Source organism: Typopeltis vanoorti, chromosome 13, assembly GCF_054136105.1.
Source record: "Typopeltis vanoorti isolate ZY-2024b chromosome 13, IOZ_Tvanoo_1.0, whole genome shotgun sequence".
In the NCBI taxonomy this organism is placed as follows: Eukaryota; Metazoa; Arthropoda; class Arachnida; order Uropygi; family Thelyphonidae; genus Typopeltis; species Typopeltis vanoorti.
In genome coordinates this window covers 32,727,837-32,750,050 of record NC_143561.1, presented here as the reverse complement: position 1 = coordinate 32,750,050, position 22,214 = coordinate 32,727,837, and the positions used below count along the sequence as shown (strand labels likewise).

General features: G+C 36.4%; 1 protein-coding gene across 7 annotated transcripts in view; it reads left to right on the top strand.

Moving 5' to 3' along the window:
* LOC150100035 (putative ubiquitin carboxyl-terminal hydrolase MINDY-4) overlaps positions 1–22,214 on the top strand; it is a 376,809-nt gene that overhangs the window by 13,000 nt on the left and 341,595 nt on the right. For all 7 annotated transcript variants that reach the window (XM_090402889.1, XM_090402887.1, XM_090402888.1 and 4 more), the window contains exons 2-3: positions 806–925; positions 15,341–15,623. In XM_090402889.1, coding sequence (XP_090259015.1) covers positions 806–925; positions 15,341–15,623 — 403 coding nt within the window. The remainder of the gene's footprint in view (positions 1–805; positions 926–15,340; positions 15,624–22,214) is intronic.

Genomic DNA, 22,214 nt, shown 5'->3' with positions numbered 1-22,214 from the left:
GCTGGAACCCACCTGAATCATGGAAGAGAATAACTTGTATCATGATGATTCGTGCCCGCCATCAAAATAAGGATATTACGACTGCTGCCCAATGCTCCCTGAATACAGTAAAAACAATCAGGCATGAACTAGAGACTTGCAATGGTGACTACGAGGATGTAGCAAGAAGAAAGATCCCTAGCAGACGATCTGATTGCGTTCGTACAGCAGAATTCCTCGCAAATCTGCAGGAACAGGTGTTGAAGAACCCTGGCATTGGAATTCGGGCTTTGTTCGTGGAGTTGCTAACTGTAGTCAAGCCCTGGATAACAAGGGTAGCCAATGGTAGGCCGTATGTATGGCAGCAGGATTCGGCCCCTTGCCACACCTCTGGGAAAAGTCAAAAATGGTTGTCTGAAAATTTCTACGACTTCACCAGTCCAAATGTTTGGCCTCCAAACTCCCCAGACCTTAACCCCATGGATTATTTTGTATGGGGCGCAGTTGAAAAAGACACCAATCGCACTTCCAGTAATACAAAAGCCCAGTTAATGGATAAAATTAAAACAGTTTTTGCGGCCCTTCCCAGGGAGACTGTAGCATCAGCTTGTTCGAGGTTCCGAAGCAGAATTGAAGCTGTGATCGATGCTAATGGTGGTTATTTTGAGTAAATCTTGTTGATAGTATTGTAATTAACTCTGCCTGTAATGTTTTTTTGTCAATTCATTAAATTTAATAGATACAAAGAAGATTTTCTTTTTCCTTACGAAACTGTCAAATTTATCCCGAACACCCTGTATATATATATACATTTTTTTTTTTGTAGGGTTTCAAATCAACTTTACATGTTCTTGACATAGAGCTGCCACGATCTCCAAATAGCATCAACAATAGAGCTCTTCTGATACATGAATTACATTTAGAAAAAGCAGTTAAATCAAATAAGGTAAGGTGAATTTCTCTATTATTGTTTATCTTTGAGTACCTATGCCCAACTTATGGTCATATACTTGTATGTTTAATTTGACTTGCAGATTTTCTACTTCAGGAGCATGAAAATATCTATAAACATTTCTCACACAGATTACTGACCTCGGATCATAATGACATCAAATAGAGCAATAAAATCAAATGGCATTAATATACGAGGGACATTCAGAAAGTAAGTTCCGATGGGTTGTCAGAGAAACAAAAATATACTTACAAAAAAATTATTGGAAATTAAAGTAGACATCTTTCACTACTTTTCTACATAATTTTCACCATTGTTCAGGCACTTATCATAACGGGGCACCAAGAATTGCATACCTTTGTCACAGAAGATTGCCGCCTATGATGCAAACCACGTATTGACTGCTTCTTTGACCTTGTCATCGTCATCGTCTTGAAAACGCTGGCCACCAAGGAAAGATGTTTGAACAGGTGAAAGTTACTTGGCATGAGGTCAGGCCTGTATGGGGGATGATGGAATTGTTCTCAGCCGAAGGTGGCGAGAAGTTGTTGTGTTACGCTGGCCGTGTGTGGGTGGGCATTATCATGCATGAATCAAAACAATGCCCGTGGTAAGCATGCCATGTCATTTATTCTGGATCGCACAATGCAGTTTCTTAAGGGTTTGGCAATACATACTCGCATTGATTGTGGAGCCTTGACCCAAGAAGTCTACCAGCAAAATTCTTTGTCTGTCCCAAAACACAGTGCACATGATTTTCCGAGTGGAAACTATTGTCTTCAATTTTGTCTTGACTGGTGATGAGGTGTGCCTCCACTCCATGGACTGTTGTTTGGATTCAGAGGTTGTGTGTGACACCCAAGTCTCGTCCCCCAATGACAAGTCTGCTCAGGAAAGCATTGCCATCCTCATGGTCGCATGTCAAGAATTCCAATGCACTGCCTAGCAGATTCACTTTGTGTTGTTCTGTAAGCAACTTCGGCACCCAGCGTGCACACAATTTCTGATAATTCAGTTTCTCCGACACAATTTCATGAAGACATGAATGTGCAACTTCTGGAAATTGCAGCGAGAGTGACGTCATAGTGAATTTCCCATTCTGTCAAATCTTCTCTTCAACTGAACGCACCAAATCATATGTCCAAACACCTGTCCTTCCTTCATTATAAAGTCTTACCCATCTTCATACCAGTGAATCACTCATTGCGTGTTCTCCATAAACCTCAATAATTTGCCAATGAATTTCAGTTGCTTTAACGTTCCTCGCATTCAAAAAACGGATAACTGATCTAATTTCACATGCAGCGGGAAATTCAATTTTACATTTGGCAGGCCATTCGATTTTCTTGGACATTAATAAACACACACCAAGAAGCGTATGCACTGTGAGAATGCACTGTATCTGAAAATGGCACCAATGCCTTGCTAAGGAATCAACAAACTCAGCACGCATGCACACCATTGCGATCGCAGCGCTGCAGTGAAAATATTTAAAAATGGAACTTACTTTCTGGACGTCCCTCGTAAATATTATTATTATTTAGCACCTCTATAGCACAGTTTGAAGAATAATAGGACATTGCACCCTTCAGGTAAGAAAGATCTGAGTTTGATTCCTGTCATGACAAGAAGAATCTTTATATGCACTTTTTCAGTTGAAGGTGAATTAACTGATCTTGTACAGAGAGAGCAGAGCTTGTTCTCTTGAAACTTGGTTTTTTATCCTGCATACACATACAGGTGAATCAGCCAAAGAACACAACTAATAGGCAGTACATGGCACAGTGTGTAAATGGTTGATTGTAGTGTATTGGTGAATGGCATGGGCTGGATGGTGAATTATATACCCTCTCTGGATGAGTCCTTGGATGCCATGGAGCTGTCACATAAAAATATTAATTATTATTGTGCTACTATCAGACCTGCATAGGGTGGCATTACCATGAGTTCTGCAGGTTACCTAAATACAGTAGTTCATTTCTATGTATACCTTATGATGCAAGGTTCATGTTTATATCCATTGAATGCAGTTTCTAAATATGTGCAGTACAGCAACCAATTTGTAAAAAATAAAATAAAATAAGTTTGATTATGTTATGTGAACTGAATTTGTGGTGTGTGGTAGAGGATCCTGTGATTAGAGAACTCTGGAAAGTTTTTCATTATTATCATTGTCATCATCAGCAACCTCCAGGGAGTCAATGACTCCTTGAGAGAGAGATCATAAATCACCCACACCAGTTATCATACTTTCTTTTAAACTCATTCACAATGAATGTATTCACTATTTCAAGAGGCAAACTGTTCCACTCACTCACTGCTTTGTGAGAGAAAGATCTATCTCTCGCCTCTTTCTTAACTGCGCACAAACTTAACTTCTATGAATGTCCCTATTTCTCTCCCCATCTTTAATATAATGAAAAATCTCTCAACTAATATCTCATGACACCTCTCAGAAGTTTGTAGACTTCTCTCACACTCCTCTTTCTCTTGTTTATTAATGTCACATACTTCCAATTTCTCTTCATGATCTGTTCCATAATCTCAATATCGACTCTTATTTATGTCCTTCTTCATGGCTTCTTTATCTCATCAACCCAGGAGACTAAATCTGTGCATAATCCAGAATTGGCCATGTAAAGAGGCAAAATGACTTATTTATCTTTAGTATCTATGTTCATTTCAGCAGCACAATTATCCTCTGTGTTGCATTTGCAATTTTTTTTCTATGTGACCTTTGAACTTCAACTTCCTGTCTGCCATAACTCCAAAATCCCTAGCCTTATCAGTTACTCTAGATATAATCCTATCAATATAATATACTGTTGGAAATCTCATCATGCTGAAATGCATAAGTTTGCACTTACTAATATTGAATTGATAGCCATCATCATTTGCCCATGGTTCCAGCCTATTCAAATAATTTTGAAAATTCTGTATATTAGTAACATCCCTAATTGCCCTCCCTATCTTTGCATTATTCAAGGATTTATTTATGCATATGGCTTTGTGAAACTGCCAAGTCAAATGTACAATCACAATCTCCAGAAACAAATGATGAAAATCTTAACATCTAAAAGTTCATTATATAAAAGGCAAAACTGCTTTCCAAGTCTTCCTTTTGAAAAACAGCAAAAGTAATTTGTTATAGTCAAGCAAGGAAAATTATCATCCTACTGCACCAAATATGACAAGACTGCATGTTCTCTCAACATATCACAACACAAATGTAGCTGTATCCGAGGTTTTATTAGAGAGCAGCTGTGACTTGTGTGAAAATCTTGATCCATTAGAGAAAAACCATTTCACTTTGCATCATCATCTTCTAGCATGAGGAGGAGTTCTGCTGATACTTCGACGGGGATTATAAGAGCGACTACGAGAATAATGTCTTCGTGGTGAAACGGGACCTTGATCTTCTGTTTCCTCCATAACCACCGCCACCACCATACCAACTACAGGTCAATGTCCAGTCTGATCCAAGGCCTCATCCGTCACCTTGTGGATGTCCTGTAGGCCACCACTGTGAAATTGGCACCTTGGGCAGTCATACACAATATGAGTAGTCGTCTGAGCCACGGGAGAACAGTCACAATAAGGGTGGTCTAACAGTCCCCATTTATGTAGCAAGTAGCCACATCTGCCCTGGTTAGTTCTGATTCTGTTGAATGATGACTAAATCTTCCTAGGAAGAGCAAAACCAGGCTGCAGAGCATAGGGATCTTCTACTAGGAAGCCGTTTGTTGGGAGATTGTTGGACCAGCAGCTGAAGAGCGTTCGTCCATGGACCAGAGAGGCTTTCTAGATAAAACAGTAGGTGCAAGCAGGAAAAATTGAAAATTAATAGAATATGAAAAGAAAACAAAAAATTTATTTACTGATATTTTTGCTTCATATAGTGATTATGTTTTTGGAATAAAAAAAAGAGCAAAGCATAAGTATGTAACACACAGTTTATTAAGCATAAATTTATTGTATAAGTATATAAAAAATAAGTAAATATTATTATTATTATTATTATTATTATTATTAAGAGAGACCTCCAGGGAGTCAGAGACTTATCGAGGGAGGTCACATACTACACACACACACCAGCTATCATACTTATTCTTGAATTCATTCACACTGCTTGCACTCACAACATCCAATGGCAATCCATTCCAATCACGCACTACCCTATGAGAGAAAAATCTGGTCCTCATCCCCTTAGCAGCATTCATTCTCAGCTTCCAAGGATGCCCTCTCGTCCTTTCCCCACCCTCCATAAATTGAAAATTTTCATCAATTGAAATCCTGTATGACCCTTTCAGAAGTTTGTAAGTCTCAATCATATCTCCCCTCTTTCTCCTGTCTGCTAGTGTTTGTAGCCTACAAATTCTCAATCTGTCTTCATACTGAGTATGAAGACAGATTGAGATGGTTAAAAATGATAAAAATGATGGTTAAAAATTGAGTGTTAAAAATGATATCAGGATTGTGGAAACAATCCTGATATCATTTTTAACACTCTTCTTTGTACTCTCTCCAGTATATCAGAATCACAACGGAAACCAAGAGACCAGACCTCTGCACAATAGGCCAAGTGAGGTCTTATCAATGGCCTGAGAGGCAAAATAACATCCTTATCTTTACATGTGGACATTCATTTTAGCATTGCAATTATCTTTTGAGTTGTATTTGCAATCTTTGCCACATGACCCCTGAACTTCAACTTCCTATCTATTAACACCCCAAGATCCCTAGCCTCATCAGTTTCTTCTAGCCTAATCCCACCAATATAATATGACATTGGATAAATAATCATGCCGAAATGAATGACTTTACATTTACTGACATTGAACTGCACCCATTTTCCCCTACCCACAATTCCAGCCTATTCAAATCATTCTGCAAGTACTGCATATCAACAGCATTCCTGATTACCCTACCTATCTTTGCATCATCACAAATAGCTGTATGTCACTTGTCAAATCCTTCCCAATATCACTAATGTACAGATTGATAGCAAGTTGTATAGCATATGTCTTCACAACGAACAGACATAGTGACAAATTTAAATTTCATTAAATAACTAAGCATGTTTGCATACCAGATAAATGTAAAAATTTTCTGAATATTACAAATTTATAAACATACCCCATCTGTATGCCACACATCAATAATAATAAAGGTACCGTATGCCATATGTAATAAGGGTACCGTATGTACAGTACACAATGGTATGCCATACCATTGTGTACTGTCCCAAAAAAGCACTTTATACTTGTCAGCCACCTGCTTTTCTAAGTTAGTAGTATATATTCCAATCCCCATATTTTCCACATTATGCATCAACCTTTCATGTGTATCTTATTAAATGTCTTGGGAAAGTACAATAGTATCATAGTGTATTCATTCCCTTTATCTGACTTAGCCATAGTATTATTATAAAATATAAGCAAATTGCTCAGACATGACCTGCTTTAGTAAGTTCATGCAAAGTATATCTTGTCCATTGCAAGTTTTTTTCACTTAGTTATGCTATAAATTAAATATACCTAGAAATTATATTCTTGGTTTCATCCTTTATTCAAGTGTAAGCAAACAAAGTTTGCACGTGAAGTCATTTCACTATTGGGCTACTTGTATATAGAGGTTAATGCTTCACATCAATTGCCTTGGTATCCCATAATACAACAGACATGTATAGTGCTATGCATTATGTGAAGGGTCACTACCCAGACTGGTTTTGATCTTTATTGAGGTCTAATCAGTGGGAGCCAGACCCAGAAGTGATACCAAGGTTGAAATAATGCAAAAGTCTTGAAATGACTTCACATGCAAACTTTGTTTGCTTACACTTGGATAAAGGACGAAACCAAGAATATAATTTCTTGGAATCTTTAATTTATATCTTGTCTATAAACCTATTTCTGTATGTGAATTTTTACTATCTTCTCTCAAATCTTTGCCATCACCACCACTCCAGAGATACTGATAAATCTACAGATTTATCAGTATCTCAGACACCACTACCACCATCATCGTTCTTGTACAATGAGATCATCATTCATTATTTTCATTCCTGTGGATCTTTTTTCTGCTGAGACACATTATACAAACATGTTAAGAAGCTAACCAGTTTGGTCATAAATTCAGTACACATGTTAATATTCCATCTAACCCTATTGCCATATTCTTATCTAGTTTATGCAGCAGCTGTAGAACCTCCTTCTTATAACCATTATCAATTCTTCCAATGTAGTTGTAACACTTTGTGCTACATTGCATACACCATATTGGTAGATCTTAGCAAAGTGAGCACTCATCATTTGTACAGTGTACAAGTGTACATTATCTTCACTGTTATTCATAATCTATATGGATCACATTATGAAAGTAATTCATGAAAGTAAATATTAAAACTGTATTAAATTGGAGATGTTAAAATCAGCTCTTTACATTATATAGATTATGTAATAACTCCTAAATAAATCCAGTATAAGTTTGCAGGATTCCCTAATGAATAACTGCTGTAATAAGCATGGTATGAAAATTAGCAATTAAAAGACAGACTTTCAAAATAGGTAGGAATGTTGAAAACATCAACTGCATAATGAATGAAGAACCAATAGCACAAGTAAGATCTTTCATCTAATTCAGGCACAGTTTTTAGCATAGATGGCAAATTCAATATAGAAATAGACAACAGAATTAAGAAATTACAGTAGGAAGTGAACTGAATAAATTTATATGGAATAAGAGAGATATTAGTCAAAACACTAAACGCTGTCTACAAGACAGTGTTCAAACTTAACTTATGGATTTGAGAGCTGGGGACAAAATAAAACACTTGATCATAGACTAGATATGGTTATTATACAGATATGAGAGTTCTGAGAAAGATTTGGGAAGTGAATAGATGGCATCAATGTTATCATCATATTAAAAATGAGAATATTAGGAAGGAACATTATATTTTTGGCATTTAGAGTAGGAGCAGGCCTAATATCAGTTGGTATGGTCACTTAAATAGAAGGAGAGGAAAAGTTAGCAAAACAAGTTGTTTTTTTTGCCAGGATGGTGGGACAAAGAGCTGTAGGGAGACTGAGATTGAGGTGGATTGTAAAAGACTGAAATATAAAATCTGACAATATTGACATACCTGACAGATAACAGATTAATTTGTAGAATAATTTTTGATAGGAAGTTAACCTTTATATCAATGACATTGTCAGTGGATTGCAAGGGGATATTCAGTTGTTTACAGATGATGTGAAGCTGGGAAGGATTATTAGTAAAAGTGCAGATGAGGCAGCCCTACAAGAGGATTTGAATAAGCTAGATAGATGGGCAAATGAATGGGGGTATCGGTTTAATGTAGCAAAAGTGTAAGGTCTTGAGGTTTGGGAAACATCGATGGGACACTGCATACTCTCCGGGAGGAGTTATACTGGAGGAAGTAGGGGGGATACTAGAGATCTGGGGTTGATGATTGATAGAAACCTGAAATTTAGGGGACATATTGCAAAGTAACACAGAGGATTGCTGCTATAATGAGAAGGACACTGACCTGCAGAGATAAACAGTTATCATTCCGTTGTATAAGACCCTGATCAGACCACACTTGGACTATTGTTCTAAGATTTGGTCCCCAGGATTTGAAGAGGGATAAATTAACTGTGGAAAGGGTACAAAGACAGATAACAAAGATGGTTTCAGGATTGTACAATGATAGTTATGAGGATCGGCTGAGGGAATGTGGACTGCAGAGTTATGTGGATAGAAGAAGGAGAGGTGATATGATTGAGACGTTTAAACTATTGAGAGGTAGTTACAGGGTTGACACTGGGAAGGAGTGATGACAAGAGGCTATCCCTGGAAGTTACGAAAGGAAATTGTGAGCAAGAGGGTGAGGAGTGGTTTCTTTGCATGGAGGGTGGTTGAACCATGGAATGCATTGCCTGATGGAGTGGTAAGAGCGAGAACTGTCAATGAGTTCAAGGAGTTGTATGTTAGACTTTGTGTTTCTTAGGCGGGGACCTCCCCTCGATGAGTCTCGATAGACTTTGTGTTTCTTAGGAAGGACCTCCCACGATGAGTCTTTTGACTCCATGGAGACCTGAATAATAATAATAATAATAATAATAATAAAGTTAGTAATGATATAAACTTTTCATTTAGTACTGTTCATAATATCCTACACACACCCTGTGGGTACATATAAAGAATTTGATGATGGTGATCTTCATCATTCATAAGATACTAAAGATATTTGATGTCTCATCATCTCTACTTGCTGATATTGACTCAGCATCCCTACCCACTTGCTACTCTGTTGGAAAAGGAATGCCAGTTGTTTTTGTAAACATTAAAATCACTAACTTAATAAATAACCAGGTTTTAACTTGTAGACATAATTTATTAACATTGTCGATATATTTTTGAAAGTTTTTCACTTGGTTACATTATAAATTAAAGATACCAAGAAATTATATACGGAGGCTGTTCAATAAGTTATAAGACTATATTTATAGAAAACAGATTACTTTTAATCGTCATCATTTACATGGTCTTTTTCGAAGTAACTACCGTGAGACGTGATGCATTTGTCCCAACGTTGTGTCCACTTCTTAAACACATGTGAAAGTCCGTTTTTTGAGAGTTCTTTCAAAACCGCCTCTGCAGCTTTTACACATGCTTTGTTGCTTTCGAAATGGTGGCCTCTTAGTGGTTTCTTGAGCTGAGGAAACAGCCAGAAATCGCAGTGCTAGATCAGGACTGTATGGAGGGTGTGGTAGGATATCTATGTTGTTCTTCTGCAAAACGTCCACTACACAACCAGCAATATGTGACCTTGCATTATCGTGGTGCAATAAGAAGCCATTCCTCAGCAATGGACGCTTCCTTTTGATGTGCTGTACCATTGTCCGTAAAACATCAGCATAGTATGAGCTGTTTACAGTATTCCCGGGTTCTACAGCGTGTCGGTAAACAATGCCTTCATAGTCAAAAAACATTATGGTCATAACTTTACCAGCTGATTTTACAGTTTCTGCTTTCTTGGGGGTAGGCGAAGACGGATGCTTCCATTCACTGCTTTGTTGTTTCATTGTAGGGTCATAGTGATACAACCAAGCTTCATCTGCTGTAATGATGCGTTTTAAGAAGTTGTCGCCTTGTTCCGGTCTTCTTTCCATTCTGTGCACACATCCACTCGATGATAAATGCACGTAAACACAAGAAAGATATTTAATTAACCAAATATTTCGGTCTGCAAATAGCAGACCATCTTCAGTGGTATTACAAGAACAGTTTTAAAAAATACAAGCTAGAATACTAACAATAGATCGTTAAAAATAGAACACGCCGAGTGATGTTATATTAAGTATAAAATGGAACATTTTGAAGTAGAGACATGATTGAAAAAAAAAAAAAATATTTTTTATTATTATTATTTTTATTTAGTGATATAACATCATGTGGCATGTTCCAATTTTAACGATCTATTGTTAGTATTCTAGCTTGTATTTTTTAAAACTGTTCTTATAATACCACTGAAGATGGTCTGCTATTTCCAGACTGAAATATTTGGTTAATTAAATATCTTTCTTGTGTTTACGTGCATTTATCATTCAGTCTTATGTCACAAGTATCCTTAAAACAGCACATCCACTCGATGCTGCATTTGCTCCGGTGTCAAGAGTTTGGGAATCCATCGGGTGCAAACACATTTCAGTCCCAAATGTTCAGCCATGATTGAGTGAACACTTCCCACAGAAATATTCAGGACAACATGCAGCTGGTGTACTGTAATTCTGCGATCCTCCTTGATGATAATCGCTTCTGTGTTGATCATTGTCTCTGTGATGGACATTGAAGGTCTTCCCTCACATTCAAGATCTTCCACATTTTGCCTTTCTTCCTTAAAAGTTTTATGCCAGCAAAAAACACTTGCCCTCGACATTGCTTCATCGTGGAAAGCTTTGCATGGAAAGCTCATCATCATCATCAAATTCCTGCTATGTACCCTCAAGGGGTGTACAGGATATGATAGTACTACATGAAAAAATTACATCGTTATTAATTTCCTATCTACAATTTTCCTCCAAATCAGTCTGTTACTTGTCAAGACTCCAACATTATCAGATCTTATATTTCTATCGTCTAAAGCACTTTGTACCGTATCAACCCACCTATATCTTGGTCTTCCTCTGGGTCGTTTTGCTGCCAACCTGGCAGAGAACACTTGTTTTGCTAATCTTTCCTCGCCCATTCTATTTAAGTGACCATACCACCTGAGATTAGCTCTGCTAACACATTCCTGGATGCTGACAATGCCAAGTTCTTTCCTAATATCCTCGTTTTTAATATGATACTGCCATTGATGCCATCTGTTCACGCCTATAATCTTTCTCAGGACTCTCATATCTGTGGTCTCTAGTCTTTGGTCAAGTGTTTTACTTCATACCTGTCAGCCACCTGCTTTTCTAAGTATATAGAATGATGGTACAACATCACAAAAAATTTCTGTGCATGTTTAGGTTTAAAAATTGTTTAAATGATGGGAGGTACAATGAGAAAAATGGCTGGTTGAGGTTGGTCAGAAGGTTGTGCATCAATTTATTGATATTTGCATAGTGAGCATTCATCCACTAGCAACAAAAACCATGATCATGCATGAGATTGTTTTATTCTCTGCAATGGGTGGGTGCCTTTTCTTTTTTTTTTTTTTTGTTCTTTTTTTTCCCTTCTCTACAATATCCATGCAGATATGACACTTCAAAGCTTCAAATAATCTCTCTCTCTCTGCAGTGAGGCCTGAAGCATTTTATCATCACTGGAGTTTGTTACTGTCATATTTGCTTTGTACAGTAGGCATAGTTGGATCCTTATATGAGATGTGTGTGTATGAGTGCTTGCTCAAGACTGATTAATATTAAAGTAGAAAAACTTTTCTGAAACTCTCAGTGCACTTATAGGTTATTTATAAGACTATTTCTTTAGTCCCCCTCCCCTTAGAATCTGTTGCTGCTGCTCCATTTGGTCTGGAAGTTTGGGAAATTACTTTCCCAAATCAGTGTATTTTCTGAAAATACACTGATCAAGACAGTTAGGGGATATTTTAGTTTCTGTCGGATAATTATAAATTTCTGCAAATAATTTTAACTATTGGGTACTTTATACATGAATAAATATTTCTTACTTATGGATAGGGTGTAATTGATGAGATAGTGTTTAAATAATCGATATTTATTACAAATTTAACAAATTATACATTTTAGCATGAAATAATTTTAACAAGAATAACAACAATAGCTAAAAACGCTTTTGTTAATTTTTAATAGGGCATATGGTCTTCATTAACAGCCAAAACAGTACATCTTGATTGAATGAACCAGATAAGATAATCAAACAGTTCTTGTGGGATATTTCTCCACTCTTCTGTGAGAGCAATTTCGAGCTCTTGAAGCGATCGTGGTGGCACCAGTCGAGCAGAAACGTACCTACCTAAAGCATCCCAGAGATGTTCGATTGGATTACAATCTGGTGAACAAGCAGGCCAGTCCATTTGTTCAATACCTTCTTCCTCAAACCACTCTTGTACCAAATTTGCACAGTGTGGACGAGCATTGTCATCCATAAAATGAATTCTTGGCCAATTGCAGCAGCATACGATGAACTATAGGTTCCAAAATCTCATCACGATACCTTTGGGCTGTTAGGGAACCATTTCTGATAAAATAGAGATCAGTATGTCCACATTTACTTATTTTAGACCATACCATCAAACTCCCACCTCGATGTTGGGGTCTTTTATGAACAAATAAATTCTGGATTATTTCTTGTACCACTTTCATGCCATATCAAGATACGTCGGTTATCTGGTTGTAGACTGAACTTGGACTCATCACTAAAAAAGTACACGAGTCCAATCCTCATTTATCCAGTTTTGGTGTTCCTGTGCCCAAATTCTTCGGGCTCTTTTGTGATTTGCAGTAAGTGGAATGCAAACCATTAGTTTTTGAGCATATAAACCTATGGCATGAAGATTATTTCGAACATTTTCATCTCCAGAAAGCGATTCCAAAGTCGCGAAATTACGCTTTGAGATACATGACGCGCCTGAGCAACAACTTGCTGCATTTGTCCAGCTCCTAATTGACCAATGGCTATCCAAGCCATGGATTCTGGGATATCATGTTGCTCTGCCATTTTCAACAAAATAATGGGTGGTAGGTGACACAAGTTTACAATTGAAGCGATAATTATGCACTGTGGAAGTGAGTGCAACAAGCCATGCTTTTATGAAGGTGGTCTGAAAAGTTCTCGGCCTCGACCATAGATGGCAACACTATCAGCAAGATTTTTTTTCTAAGTTGGTACATCTATCATAAGCATCCATGTGGAATTGCAAGTCATTCTATCAAGTAGCTTGTTTTATACAGCTGTCTCAAGCAAAAGCGTTGTCTGTATCCCTTGAAATGGATAAAATTGAGCATTGTGTTTTTATAAAATTCTTTGTAAAAGAAGTTTTAACGGCAAAAGAAATTCATTCGAAGTTCATAAAAGTTTATGGGCACTCTTCTCCTTCATTTTTTGACAATTAAGAAATGGGCTGCCGGGTTTAAACTTGGCTGTACCAGCTTTGAAGATGATCCACGTGAAGGACGTCCAAAAGTGTAACAACACCAGAATTCATTGATCAAATGCATGACATGGTATTGGATGACCGGTGAGTCAAAGTGCATGAAATTGCTGAAACTATAGGCATTTCAAAAGAATGTGTAGGATATATTTTGCATGAAGAATTGCAAATGAAAAAGCTTTGCACAAGATTGGTGCCGTGCTTGCTCACAGCAGATCAAAAACGTGCTCGCATGAAAATCTGTGAACAGTGCTTGGAGCATTTTAACAAGAATAAAACTGATTTTGTGCATCGATTTATTACTATGGATGAGACTTGGATTCACCATTACACACCAGAATCCAAACAGCAGTCAAAACAGTAGACAGAAGCTGGTTGTTTTCAGTGCCAAAGAAGACAAAGTCAGTTCCATCAGCAGGAAAGGTCATGGCATTGGCATTTTGGGATGCTAAAGCCATTTTGTTTATTAATTATCTTGAAAAGTGTAAAACAATAACTGGGGAATATTATTCTGATCTTTTAACCAGACTAGACGAAAAAATTCATGAGAAAAGACCTAGTTTGCAGAAGAAAAGAATCATCTTTCATCAGGACAATGCACCTTCCCACAAAGGTGTTTTGTCAATGGGGAAAATTAAGGGATCTGCACTATGAATTGTTGGAACATCCACCCTATTCCCAAGATTTGGCTTCCTTCGACTTCTGTCTCTTCCTAAAACTCTTCCTTGCTGGTCAGCGTTTTTCTTCAAATCAACAGCCGTAGAGGGGGTATTTTGCAGATCTTTCTACATTGATGGGATAATGGTACTGGAATAAATGTATTAGTCATAAGGGAGATTATGTTGAAAAATAAAAATAATTTTGAAATTATAAATTTGGTTTTTTAAATTGTTAGGCCAAGAACTTTTACCCACCTAATACATCTAAGATCCGTTTCGTCAAGTTTTAATAATATTATTATTATTATTGTTCGGGCAATTCCAAGGAGTCGACATACTCATCGAGGGAGGCCCTAACATCATGTCAAGAACAACTATTCGACATTGACACAGTATCTATCATACCTTGCCTTGAACTCATTCACGGTTGTAGCACCCACAACAAACTCTGGAAGCTTATTCCACTCATTCACCACTCTCCAAGTAAAAAACCTAGCTCTAACACCCTTGTCAACCACGCTCTTGCCCAGCTTCCATGCATGGCCCCTAGTCCTCCCGCCACCAGTCATATTTTCAAAAATATTTTCTGGATATGATTTTGTATGCAGTTGCATGTTCTACACTGTTGTATATTAAGGCTTATTTTTATAACTTTATAATTTACAAGAAAACCAAAATATCCTCTAATTGTTTTGGGTAGTATAGATGTGCTCTAAGAAAGTCCCAGCCTACGTGACATAGGCTAGGACTTTTTTGTTATAGTGATGATTGTCATAGTGATTGTCCACTGTATAAAATAAAAGTTTTTCAGTGAAAAAAAATGCGACCTTGCTTGAACAAAAGAGTTTGAGAAACCAGCAAAGTGAGAATTAAGATGATTTTTATAGAGAAATTGGCAGTAATGATTGAATGGATAGGAATGGAAATTGTCTTTCCTTCTCTTATTCAAAATTTCTGCTTGTTTAACATTGCTATAGAATCTGAAATATGAGAAATTATCAATGTTTATAAAATTGTTGTTGCTTTCTATGAAAGATTTATATTTTACTTTGAAAACTTTATTCACATATCTTCTAGGAAGTTTATATTTTAATTCTGTTTTTTTTTTTTTTTGTTTGTTAGAATTCTAAGCATCCACTACGGTCCTTGCTAGAAATAATTATCAGAGATGTATTGGAAAAAATTTCACAATTTAAGAAATCTGGTAATAGGATAGAAGACTATGTAAATTACTGTGCTAATGATCCACAGTCATCTGATAATTGCACTAATGAAGACAAATCTCCTGCAGAACAAGTAAATGACATTGAAGAACATTTTGAGACTGTTGAGGAATATGATGAGATAATCCCCTTGAAACATAAGCAATTCAAGGATGATCTTTCATCAGTCAGGGATAGGGAAGGTAAATATAAATATGATAGTAATTTAGCATAAATTTCTTTTGTTTTCTCTGAAAATTATTTATTCCTTTATCATATTCAGTTTTACAGTAGAATGAAGGAATGCAGTATCTTAAATCTGCCATTGTAAGATCATTGTTTTGGTAAATTTAATTTTATATATATTTTGTTTCTTGAATATTTCACTTGTTCATATCTGTTTGCACACATCCTGTAGATCCCAGTTAATATAAAATTCAAGAGAACAAAAATTATCAGTTTTGAATTAAACAAATTCAAATAAGGATCACTTAAGGGTCAAGCTAGATAACTGAGAGGTGATGTCTACATAGCCTTTTAAGGAATGTAGAGAACCTACCAGGACTTCTGACCAAATGTCCAGTCCTCTGTCTGATGGTGCACCCTGTTAGTAGGTGGTATCCACCTGAATACAGTGAATGAGTATGGGCTGGAAATTTGGGAATTTAACTAACCAAATTGTATTCTTATCGACTTAAACCAAAATAAAATGATGATATAACATGATTGAACTTCATATCACCTAGGGTATCTCCCAGTTAAACAAGGCTCACTGTTTTCACCAGGAAACTAGGGCAAGTAATGAAAAGTCAGCTACTGAACAGACTCCAACTAAACATCAGCAGATTGGCACCATCAGCATAGGAAGCATCAACAGCAAAGAAATAGAACTTGGAGAAGAAGAATTAGATAAGTACCTGATAGATATAATAGGCGTAAAGAAGACTAAAAACTGATGATGTGCTTCTAAATAACAAATACGGGATATTATATTCAGGCAGTAATCATCTTGGAAAGGAAGAAGTAGTTACAATATTCAGCCTATTTTACTCCTTTCCTGCAGTCTATCAACTATATTTGAAAGTGGTAAATAAGCTATAAATTCTAGTTTTTACACTAAACAAAGTCCTCTTTCTTTGATTTGAGTTGATCTCTGATCTGAGAAAAATACAGAATCTACAGCTTTCTGATCAGCAGAATCAAATACCATCTTTGGAAAGGGTGAAAGAAGGAGAATGTAATCAACATCAGTAATGTCCACTGAAGTGTGGCAAAGTACATGTTTATCTCATTTATTAGATTACATTTTAAAAGGAGTCTTCTAGGGAATGATTGCCTTCAACAAACAACTCATGCCAACTGCTTGTTCTTTATAGCATCAGAGAAACTCATAAAACTGCAGTTCTTTGTTTAGTTTTTTTCTGTATGTATTCTCTTTTTGTGTATATAAGTTGAGGTTCTTAGGTTTTAAATAAACAGTTTGCAGATTGTATATTAATCTCTAAACTACATAAACTGGATAAACTTCTGCAAATGAGATTTGAGGTTATATTGAAAATGGAATGGTAATGACAATAGGATGATTTACCATTAGATATACTTAAACCAAGGAGGCCCATGATGTGTTCACCTTGAATCGATAAAAGCCTTGGTAAAGGTCAAAAGTGTTCTAGGTTATGACCATTCATACTTCATGTGAAAGTTCACATGAAGTCAACTGTCCCTATATACAAGCAGACTACTCGTGAAGTCGACTCATGCTTATGCTTACGTTTAGGTATAGGATTAAAACAAGAAAGTAATTTCTTGTCAAGTATTCATCATCATCGTCATGCTATCAAGGATTTAGGCCTAGAGTGGCAATAATACCGGCCTTAGAAGTCATCATTGAATCTCTTAAGAGGATGTGCTGGTTTTCTTTTTCATTATGGTTTGTAATTTAAGGCTTGTTTTGGTAATCTTTCTGTTTTCATTCTTTCAACGTGTTCCATCCATTTGTGTTTATATTTTTTAATTTTCTCTATTACCGATTCCTGGTTTAATTCTTTCATAATTTCTTCATTTCTTTTGTGATCAAATAGAGTATACTTTGCAGTTTTTCTCATAAGCTTCATTTCAGCTGTTATTAATCTTTGTTTGTCTTTTTGTTTTATTGTTAGATTTCACGTCAATGGAAGTATTATATATATTGTAAAAAAGTGGAAAAACTTTCCACAACTATTACTCATCTAGTGTTTAATAATAAGGTGATACCTTTTTTTATATTAAAGGGAGAATTTATGTAGAAAATATATGATTTCTGCATTAATTTAACCTTGCTATCATATTGGATCTGGCTCCCACTGATGAGATCCCCAGTAAAGATTGAAACCAATCTGGATAATGAACCTTTCCATAATGCTTTTGCATTATGGTATACTAAGGTAATTGATAAGAAGCCAGCAGCCTCTATACAAGTAGAATTGTTGATTAAAGATGCCGAGAAATTATATTCTTGGTTTCATTCTTTATCCAAGTGTAAGCAAACAAAGTTTTGCACGTGAAGTCACTTCACGACTGGCCTACTTGTATGGAAATATGACTTCTGCATTATCTTGGTATCACTTCTGGGTCTTGCTCCCACTGATGAGACCTCAATAAAGGGCAATATTGGTCTGGGTAGTGGCCCTTCCCATAATGCTTAGCATTATACATGTCCATAGGATATGTGCTTTGCATTACAGGTCATTTGCCTCTGTACACAAGTAGCCTATTCGTGAAGTGACTTCATGTGCAAAATTTATTTTCTTACAATTGGATAAAGGATGAAACCTAGAATATAATTTCTTGGCATCTTTAATTTATAGTGTAACCAAATGAAAAAACTTTCAACAAATAGAATTGTTGTGACTTTATTATTATTTATGAAGTTAGTTTATTGTTATTATTATTATTTATTATTATTATTATTTTGTGACACCTCCAAGGGGTCTTACAGACTCATCGAGGGAGGGCACCTACTCTACAACTCTCTGTCTACACCACTTAATCCACCAACTACAGGGAAACCACCACTATTATCATCATCTACACCAATGACATGTACTGCCCACCACCATCACCACCACTAGTATTTTTTGTCTGTAAATTGTGTGTGTTTCTGAAGGCCCATTTGTCTGTATGCAGGATGAAAAACTCGAGTTTCCTGGAGAAAAAAAACCCAGCTACCTCCATATAAGATCGGCTAACTCACCTTGAATTCGGTGAGTTAGCTTATAGTTAATTGAAAAAAATCCATATACAGGCAGTCCCCAGGTTACGGACGAGATATATGTTTCTGAGTATGTCTTTAGGTCAGATTTGTATGTAACTTGGATCCATGATGAACAGTGCATGTACAGTAATAATAATAGTATAATGGCTCATATGTGGCAATAATAATACATTGTAATACTATAATAATAATATCTCTGTATACTGTAATAATAAGTTACAGAAATGCACTTTCTTTTAATTTATACAAACAGAACATAAAACATACACATACAAAAAGTTTAGATAGGAGATTGGAGAAATTTCAAAAAAGAATATTAAAGGTTGCATCAATGTCTTGCTTACTAAAAGGGGCATTTTTGAAGCAAGAAGGTAGGCTAACATTAATTGGAAGATGATGGAGTAGGTGCTGGAGAATCAGGATCAGATTCTGGTGCTAGAGAGATCTGATTCTGTTGCTGGAGGAGGAGAGCTTACCACTGAAGTCGGTTTCTTGAAGAAAGTATGTAGGGTTGTTTGCACAACCCTAGATATTTTCCAGCTGTCTTGTATACAGCTAATTTAGTGTTCTGACTAATTTCTCTCTTATTCCATATGAATTTATTCAATTGACTTCCCACCATACCAGCTGATTCTGTTGTCTATTTCCATATTTAATTTACCATCTTCACTAAAAATTGTGCCTAAGTAGCTGAAATGTTTTACTTGTTCCACAGGTAGTTCTCCATTCACAACACAGTTGACATTTTCAATGATTCTGCATATTTTCATTGTCTTTGTTTTTTTTAATGCTGACCTTTATACCATATCTATTACAACAGTTATTCAATTTAGTCAGAGAATCTTGCAGACTTGTAGCGAATTTATTTAGAAGAATTTATTTAAACATCTTCCTGTACTTCCTTCAATTCTAACTGCTGACTTACAACTCAAATAAAGACTAAGTATTGCTTGATATAATGCTGCATTGACACCATATAACTGTAGCGTATTGAATAGCTTCTCTCTTGGCACCATGTCATATGCCTTTTCCAAATCGACAAAACTTAAATACATATCTTTGTTATATTTTGTTATATTCCCATGATTTCTCCACTATTTGTCGTAAAAGTGAAGATCTGATCCTGACAGCCTCTATTTTGCTTGAATCCAGCTTGTTCTTCACCAAGCTTTCCTTCCACAATTCTTCTCAACTGTTTCTCAAGTATACTTGCATAGATCTTGCCAGGAACACTCAGTAGGGAAATACCTCTGTAATTTTCACATTCAGTTTTATTTCCCTTTATATTTTTATTATGAGAGCTCTACTCCAATCAGCGGGAATTCGTCCCTCTGTCCAGGCTTTCTGAACTATGCAGTGCAGCCACTGTAAGATTTATACCACCATACTTCAGTATTTCTGGTCGAATATCATCTACTCCTGCTGCTTTTCCACATTTCAAGCCTTTGATGGCTTTTTCTACTTCAACTATGTATATGTATTTCTGACTGCATGTCTAGTCAATGTTTTTTTACCACTCTGCTGTCATCACTGCTTGTTTCATTTCGCAGTTTTACAAAGTAATTACTCCATACTTCAAGGATATCTTTTTCTCCCCTTTTCATGTCACCTTTATCATCTCTAACTCCTTTTACAGCACTCTTTCCTCCATTCTTAAGCTTCTTCAACAACCTCCAGAATATTTTGCCACCTTCTTGATATTTATTTTCTATATTCTTGCCAAAGTCCTCCCATGACTTTTGTTTAGCTAGTTTTACACAGTGTTTAGCTTTCTTACATTTGGTCTCTATATTCTCTAAGAGTTCAAGCTGACTTATTTGCCAGGAACTTTTGATATGCTTTCTTCTTTTCCTTCACTGCCTCTTTAACTTCCTGTGTCCACAATGGAGTTCTAATTTTTCTATCCTTGCAGACAACTTCACCACATGCCTTTCTAGCTGAATCAATGAGGGCTTCAAAGCTTGCCACTGAATCTCCAAGGTTTGATTCTTGTTCTCAAACTCTTTCATTCTTTCTTCATTAATGCTTGTGTATTTTAGTCTACAGTTCACATCTGAGAGCTCAACTTTTATTCGTTCTAAAACTTTCTTACAAGTTCTTCTTTTCAATGTGAAATTCAATTTTATCCTGCTCAAGACTAAATGGTGATCACTTCTTCTTCTTCTTCCTTATACCCTCTTTTACCTTGCGGTGTCGAGGGTCCATTGATCATCGGACCTCACTCCGTTTATAGGATAAGGAGGTCAGCCTTATGCCCCGGTGTATCCTATGTCCGTAGTGTTCAGTTCTCAAGACCAGTTTGCCTGCATTGCGGGATGAAAAACCCCAGAATAAACTGAGGAAAAAACCCTGCTGTCCACGCCCAAGACTAGCTAACTTGGCTATGGCTGAGGAAGATCCTTCAGCTCCTCACGTCACCGACGGGAATCGAACCCAGGACACTCATTCCCCAGGCATATGGTTGCGAAGCGCAATGGTGATCACTTCCAATTTCAAATCCATTGTACACTCAAGTGTCCTGCACCAGGGAGAAAAACATCACTATCAACAATAACACAGTCAATGAGGCTTTTCTTATTCCTTGCATCTTCTCTCCATGTGAATTTGTGCACATTTCTGTGTTGGAACATTGTGTTAGTAATAACCAGTCCATGTCCTGAGTAGAAATCCAACAGGTATTTGCCATTATTATTAGCTTTTTTCTTTTCTCCAAATTTTCCCAAAATATTTTTGTATTTCTGACAATCATTTCCTACTTTGCTATTTAGATCCCCAAGGACCAACTTTTCCTTTTTCATTGTGTCAGTTGCTTTTTCTAAAGCCTCAAAAAATTCTTTCACTTCTACCTTAGTAGAACCTTCTCTGGGACCATAGGCACAAATAAGTCTCATTGTCCAGTTCCCCATTCTCATATTTGCCTACTTGAGACTGGCTGCCATTCAAGAAGATTAGTCTCATATTTTGTGTTGAATACTATGGCTACTCCTTCTTTTCCTTGATTGTCATTGCCTGAATATAACATTTTGTATTTATTGCTCAGAAAGATCTCACCAGTTTTTGTCTTTTTTGTTTCAGTCATCCCTATTATGTCGATCTGGTACTTATCTAATTCCTCAGCTAGCTCCATTTCTTTGCCATTCAGGCTTCTTATGTTGATAGTACCGATTTTTAACTCTGGTGATGTTGAGTTGGGGTGTGTTTTCAGATTTGTTAATAATAAATTTAAAATAATTTTATAGCTATACTTCGTGATGTCTGCTGTGCAACTTGGAAATACTATTATTATTGAAGACTTACAAATGGAATTTTCAACAAGATTTGTGGATTTTCATAAAAAATAGCATCGAAATGCGATTATGTTTGAACGTTTTTAATGTGAACATTGAACAATGCTTACAGGGAAAAAAAAAAAAATTGAAGGATTAATCAGTTTCGCAAAGATTATAGTCGCATTTGATAGCACCTACATTTGCGAATAAGTATTTTCTGCCATGAGTTTTAGAAAAAATAAAATTTCTTCTCGACTGACCGATGAACATTT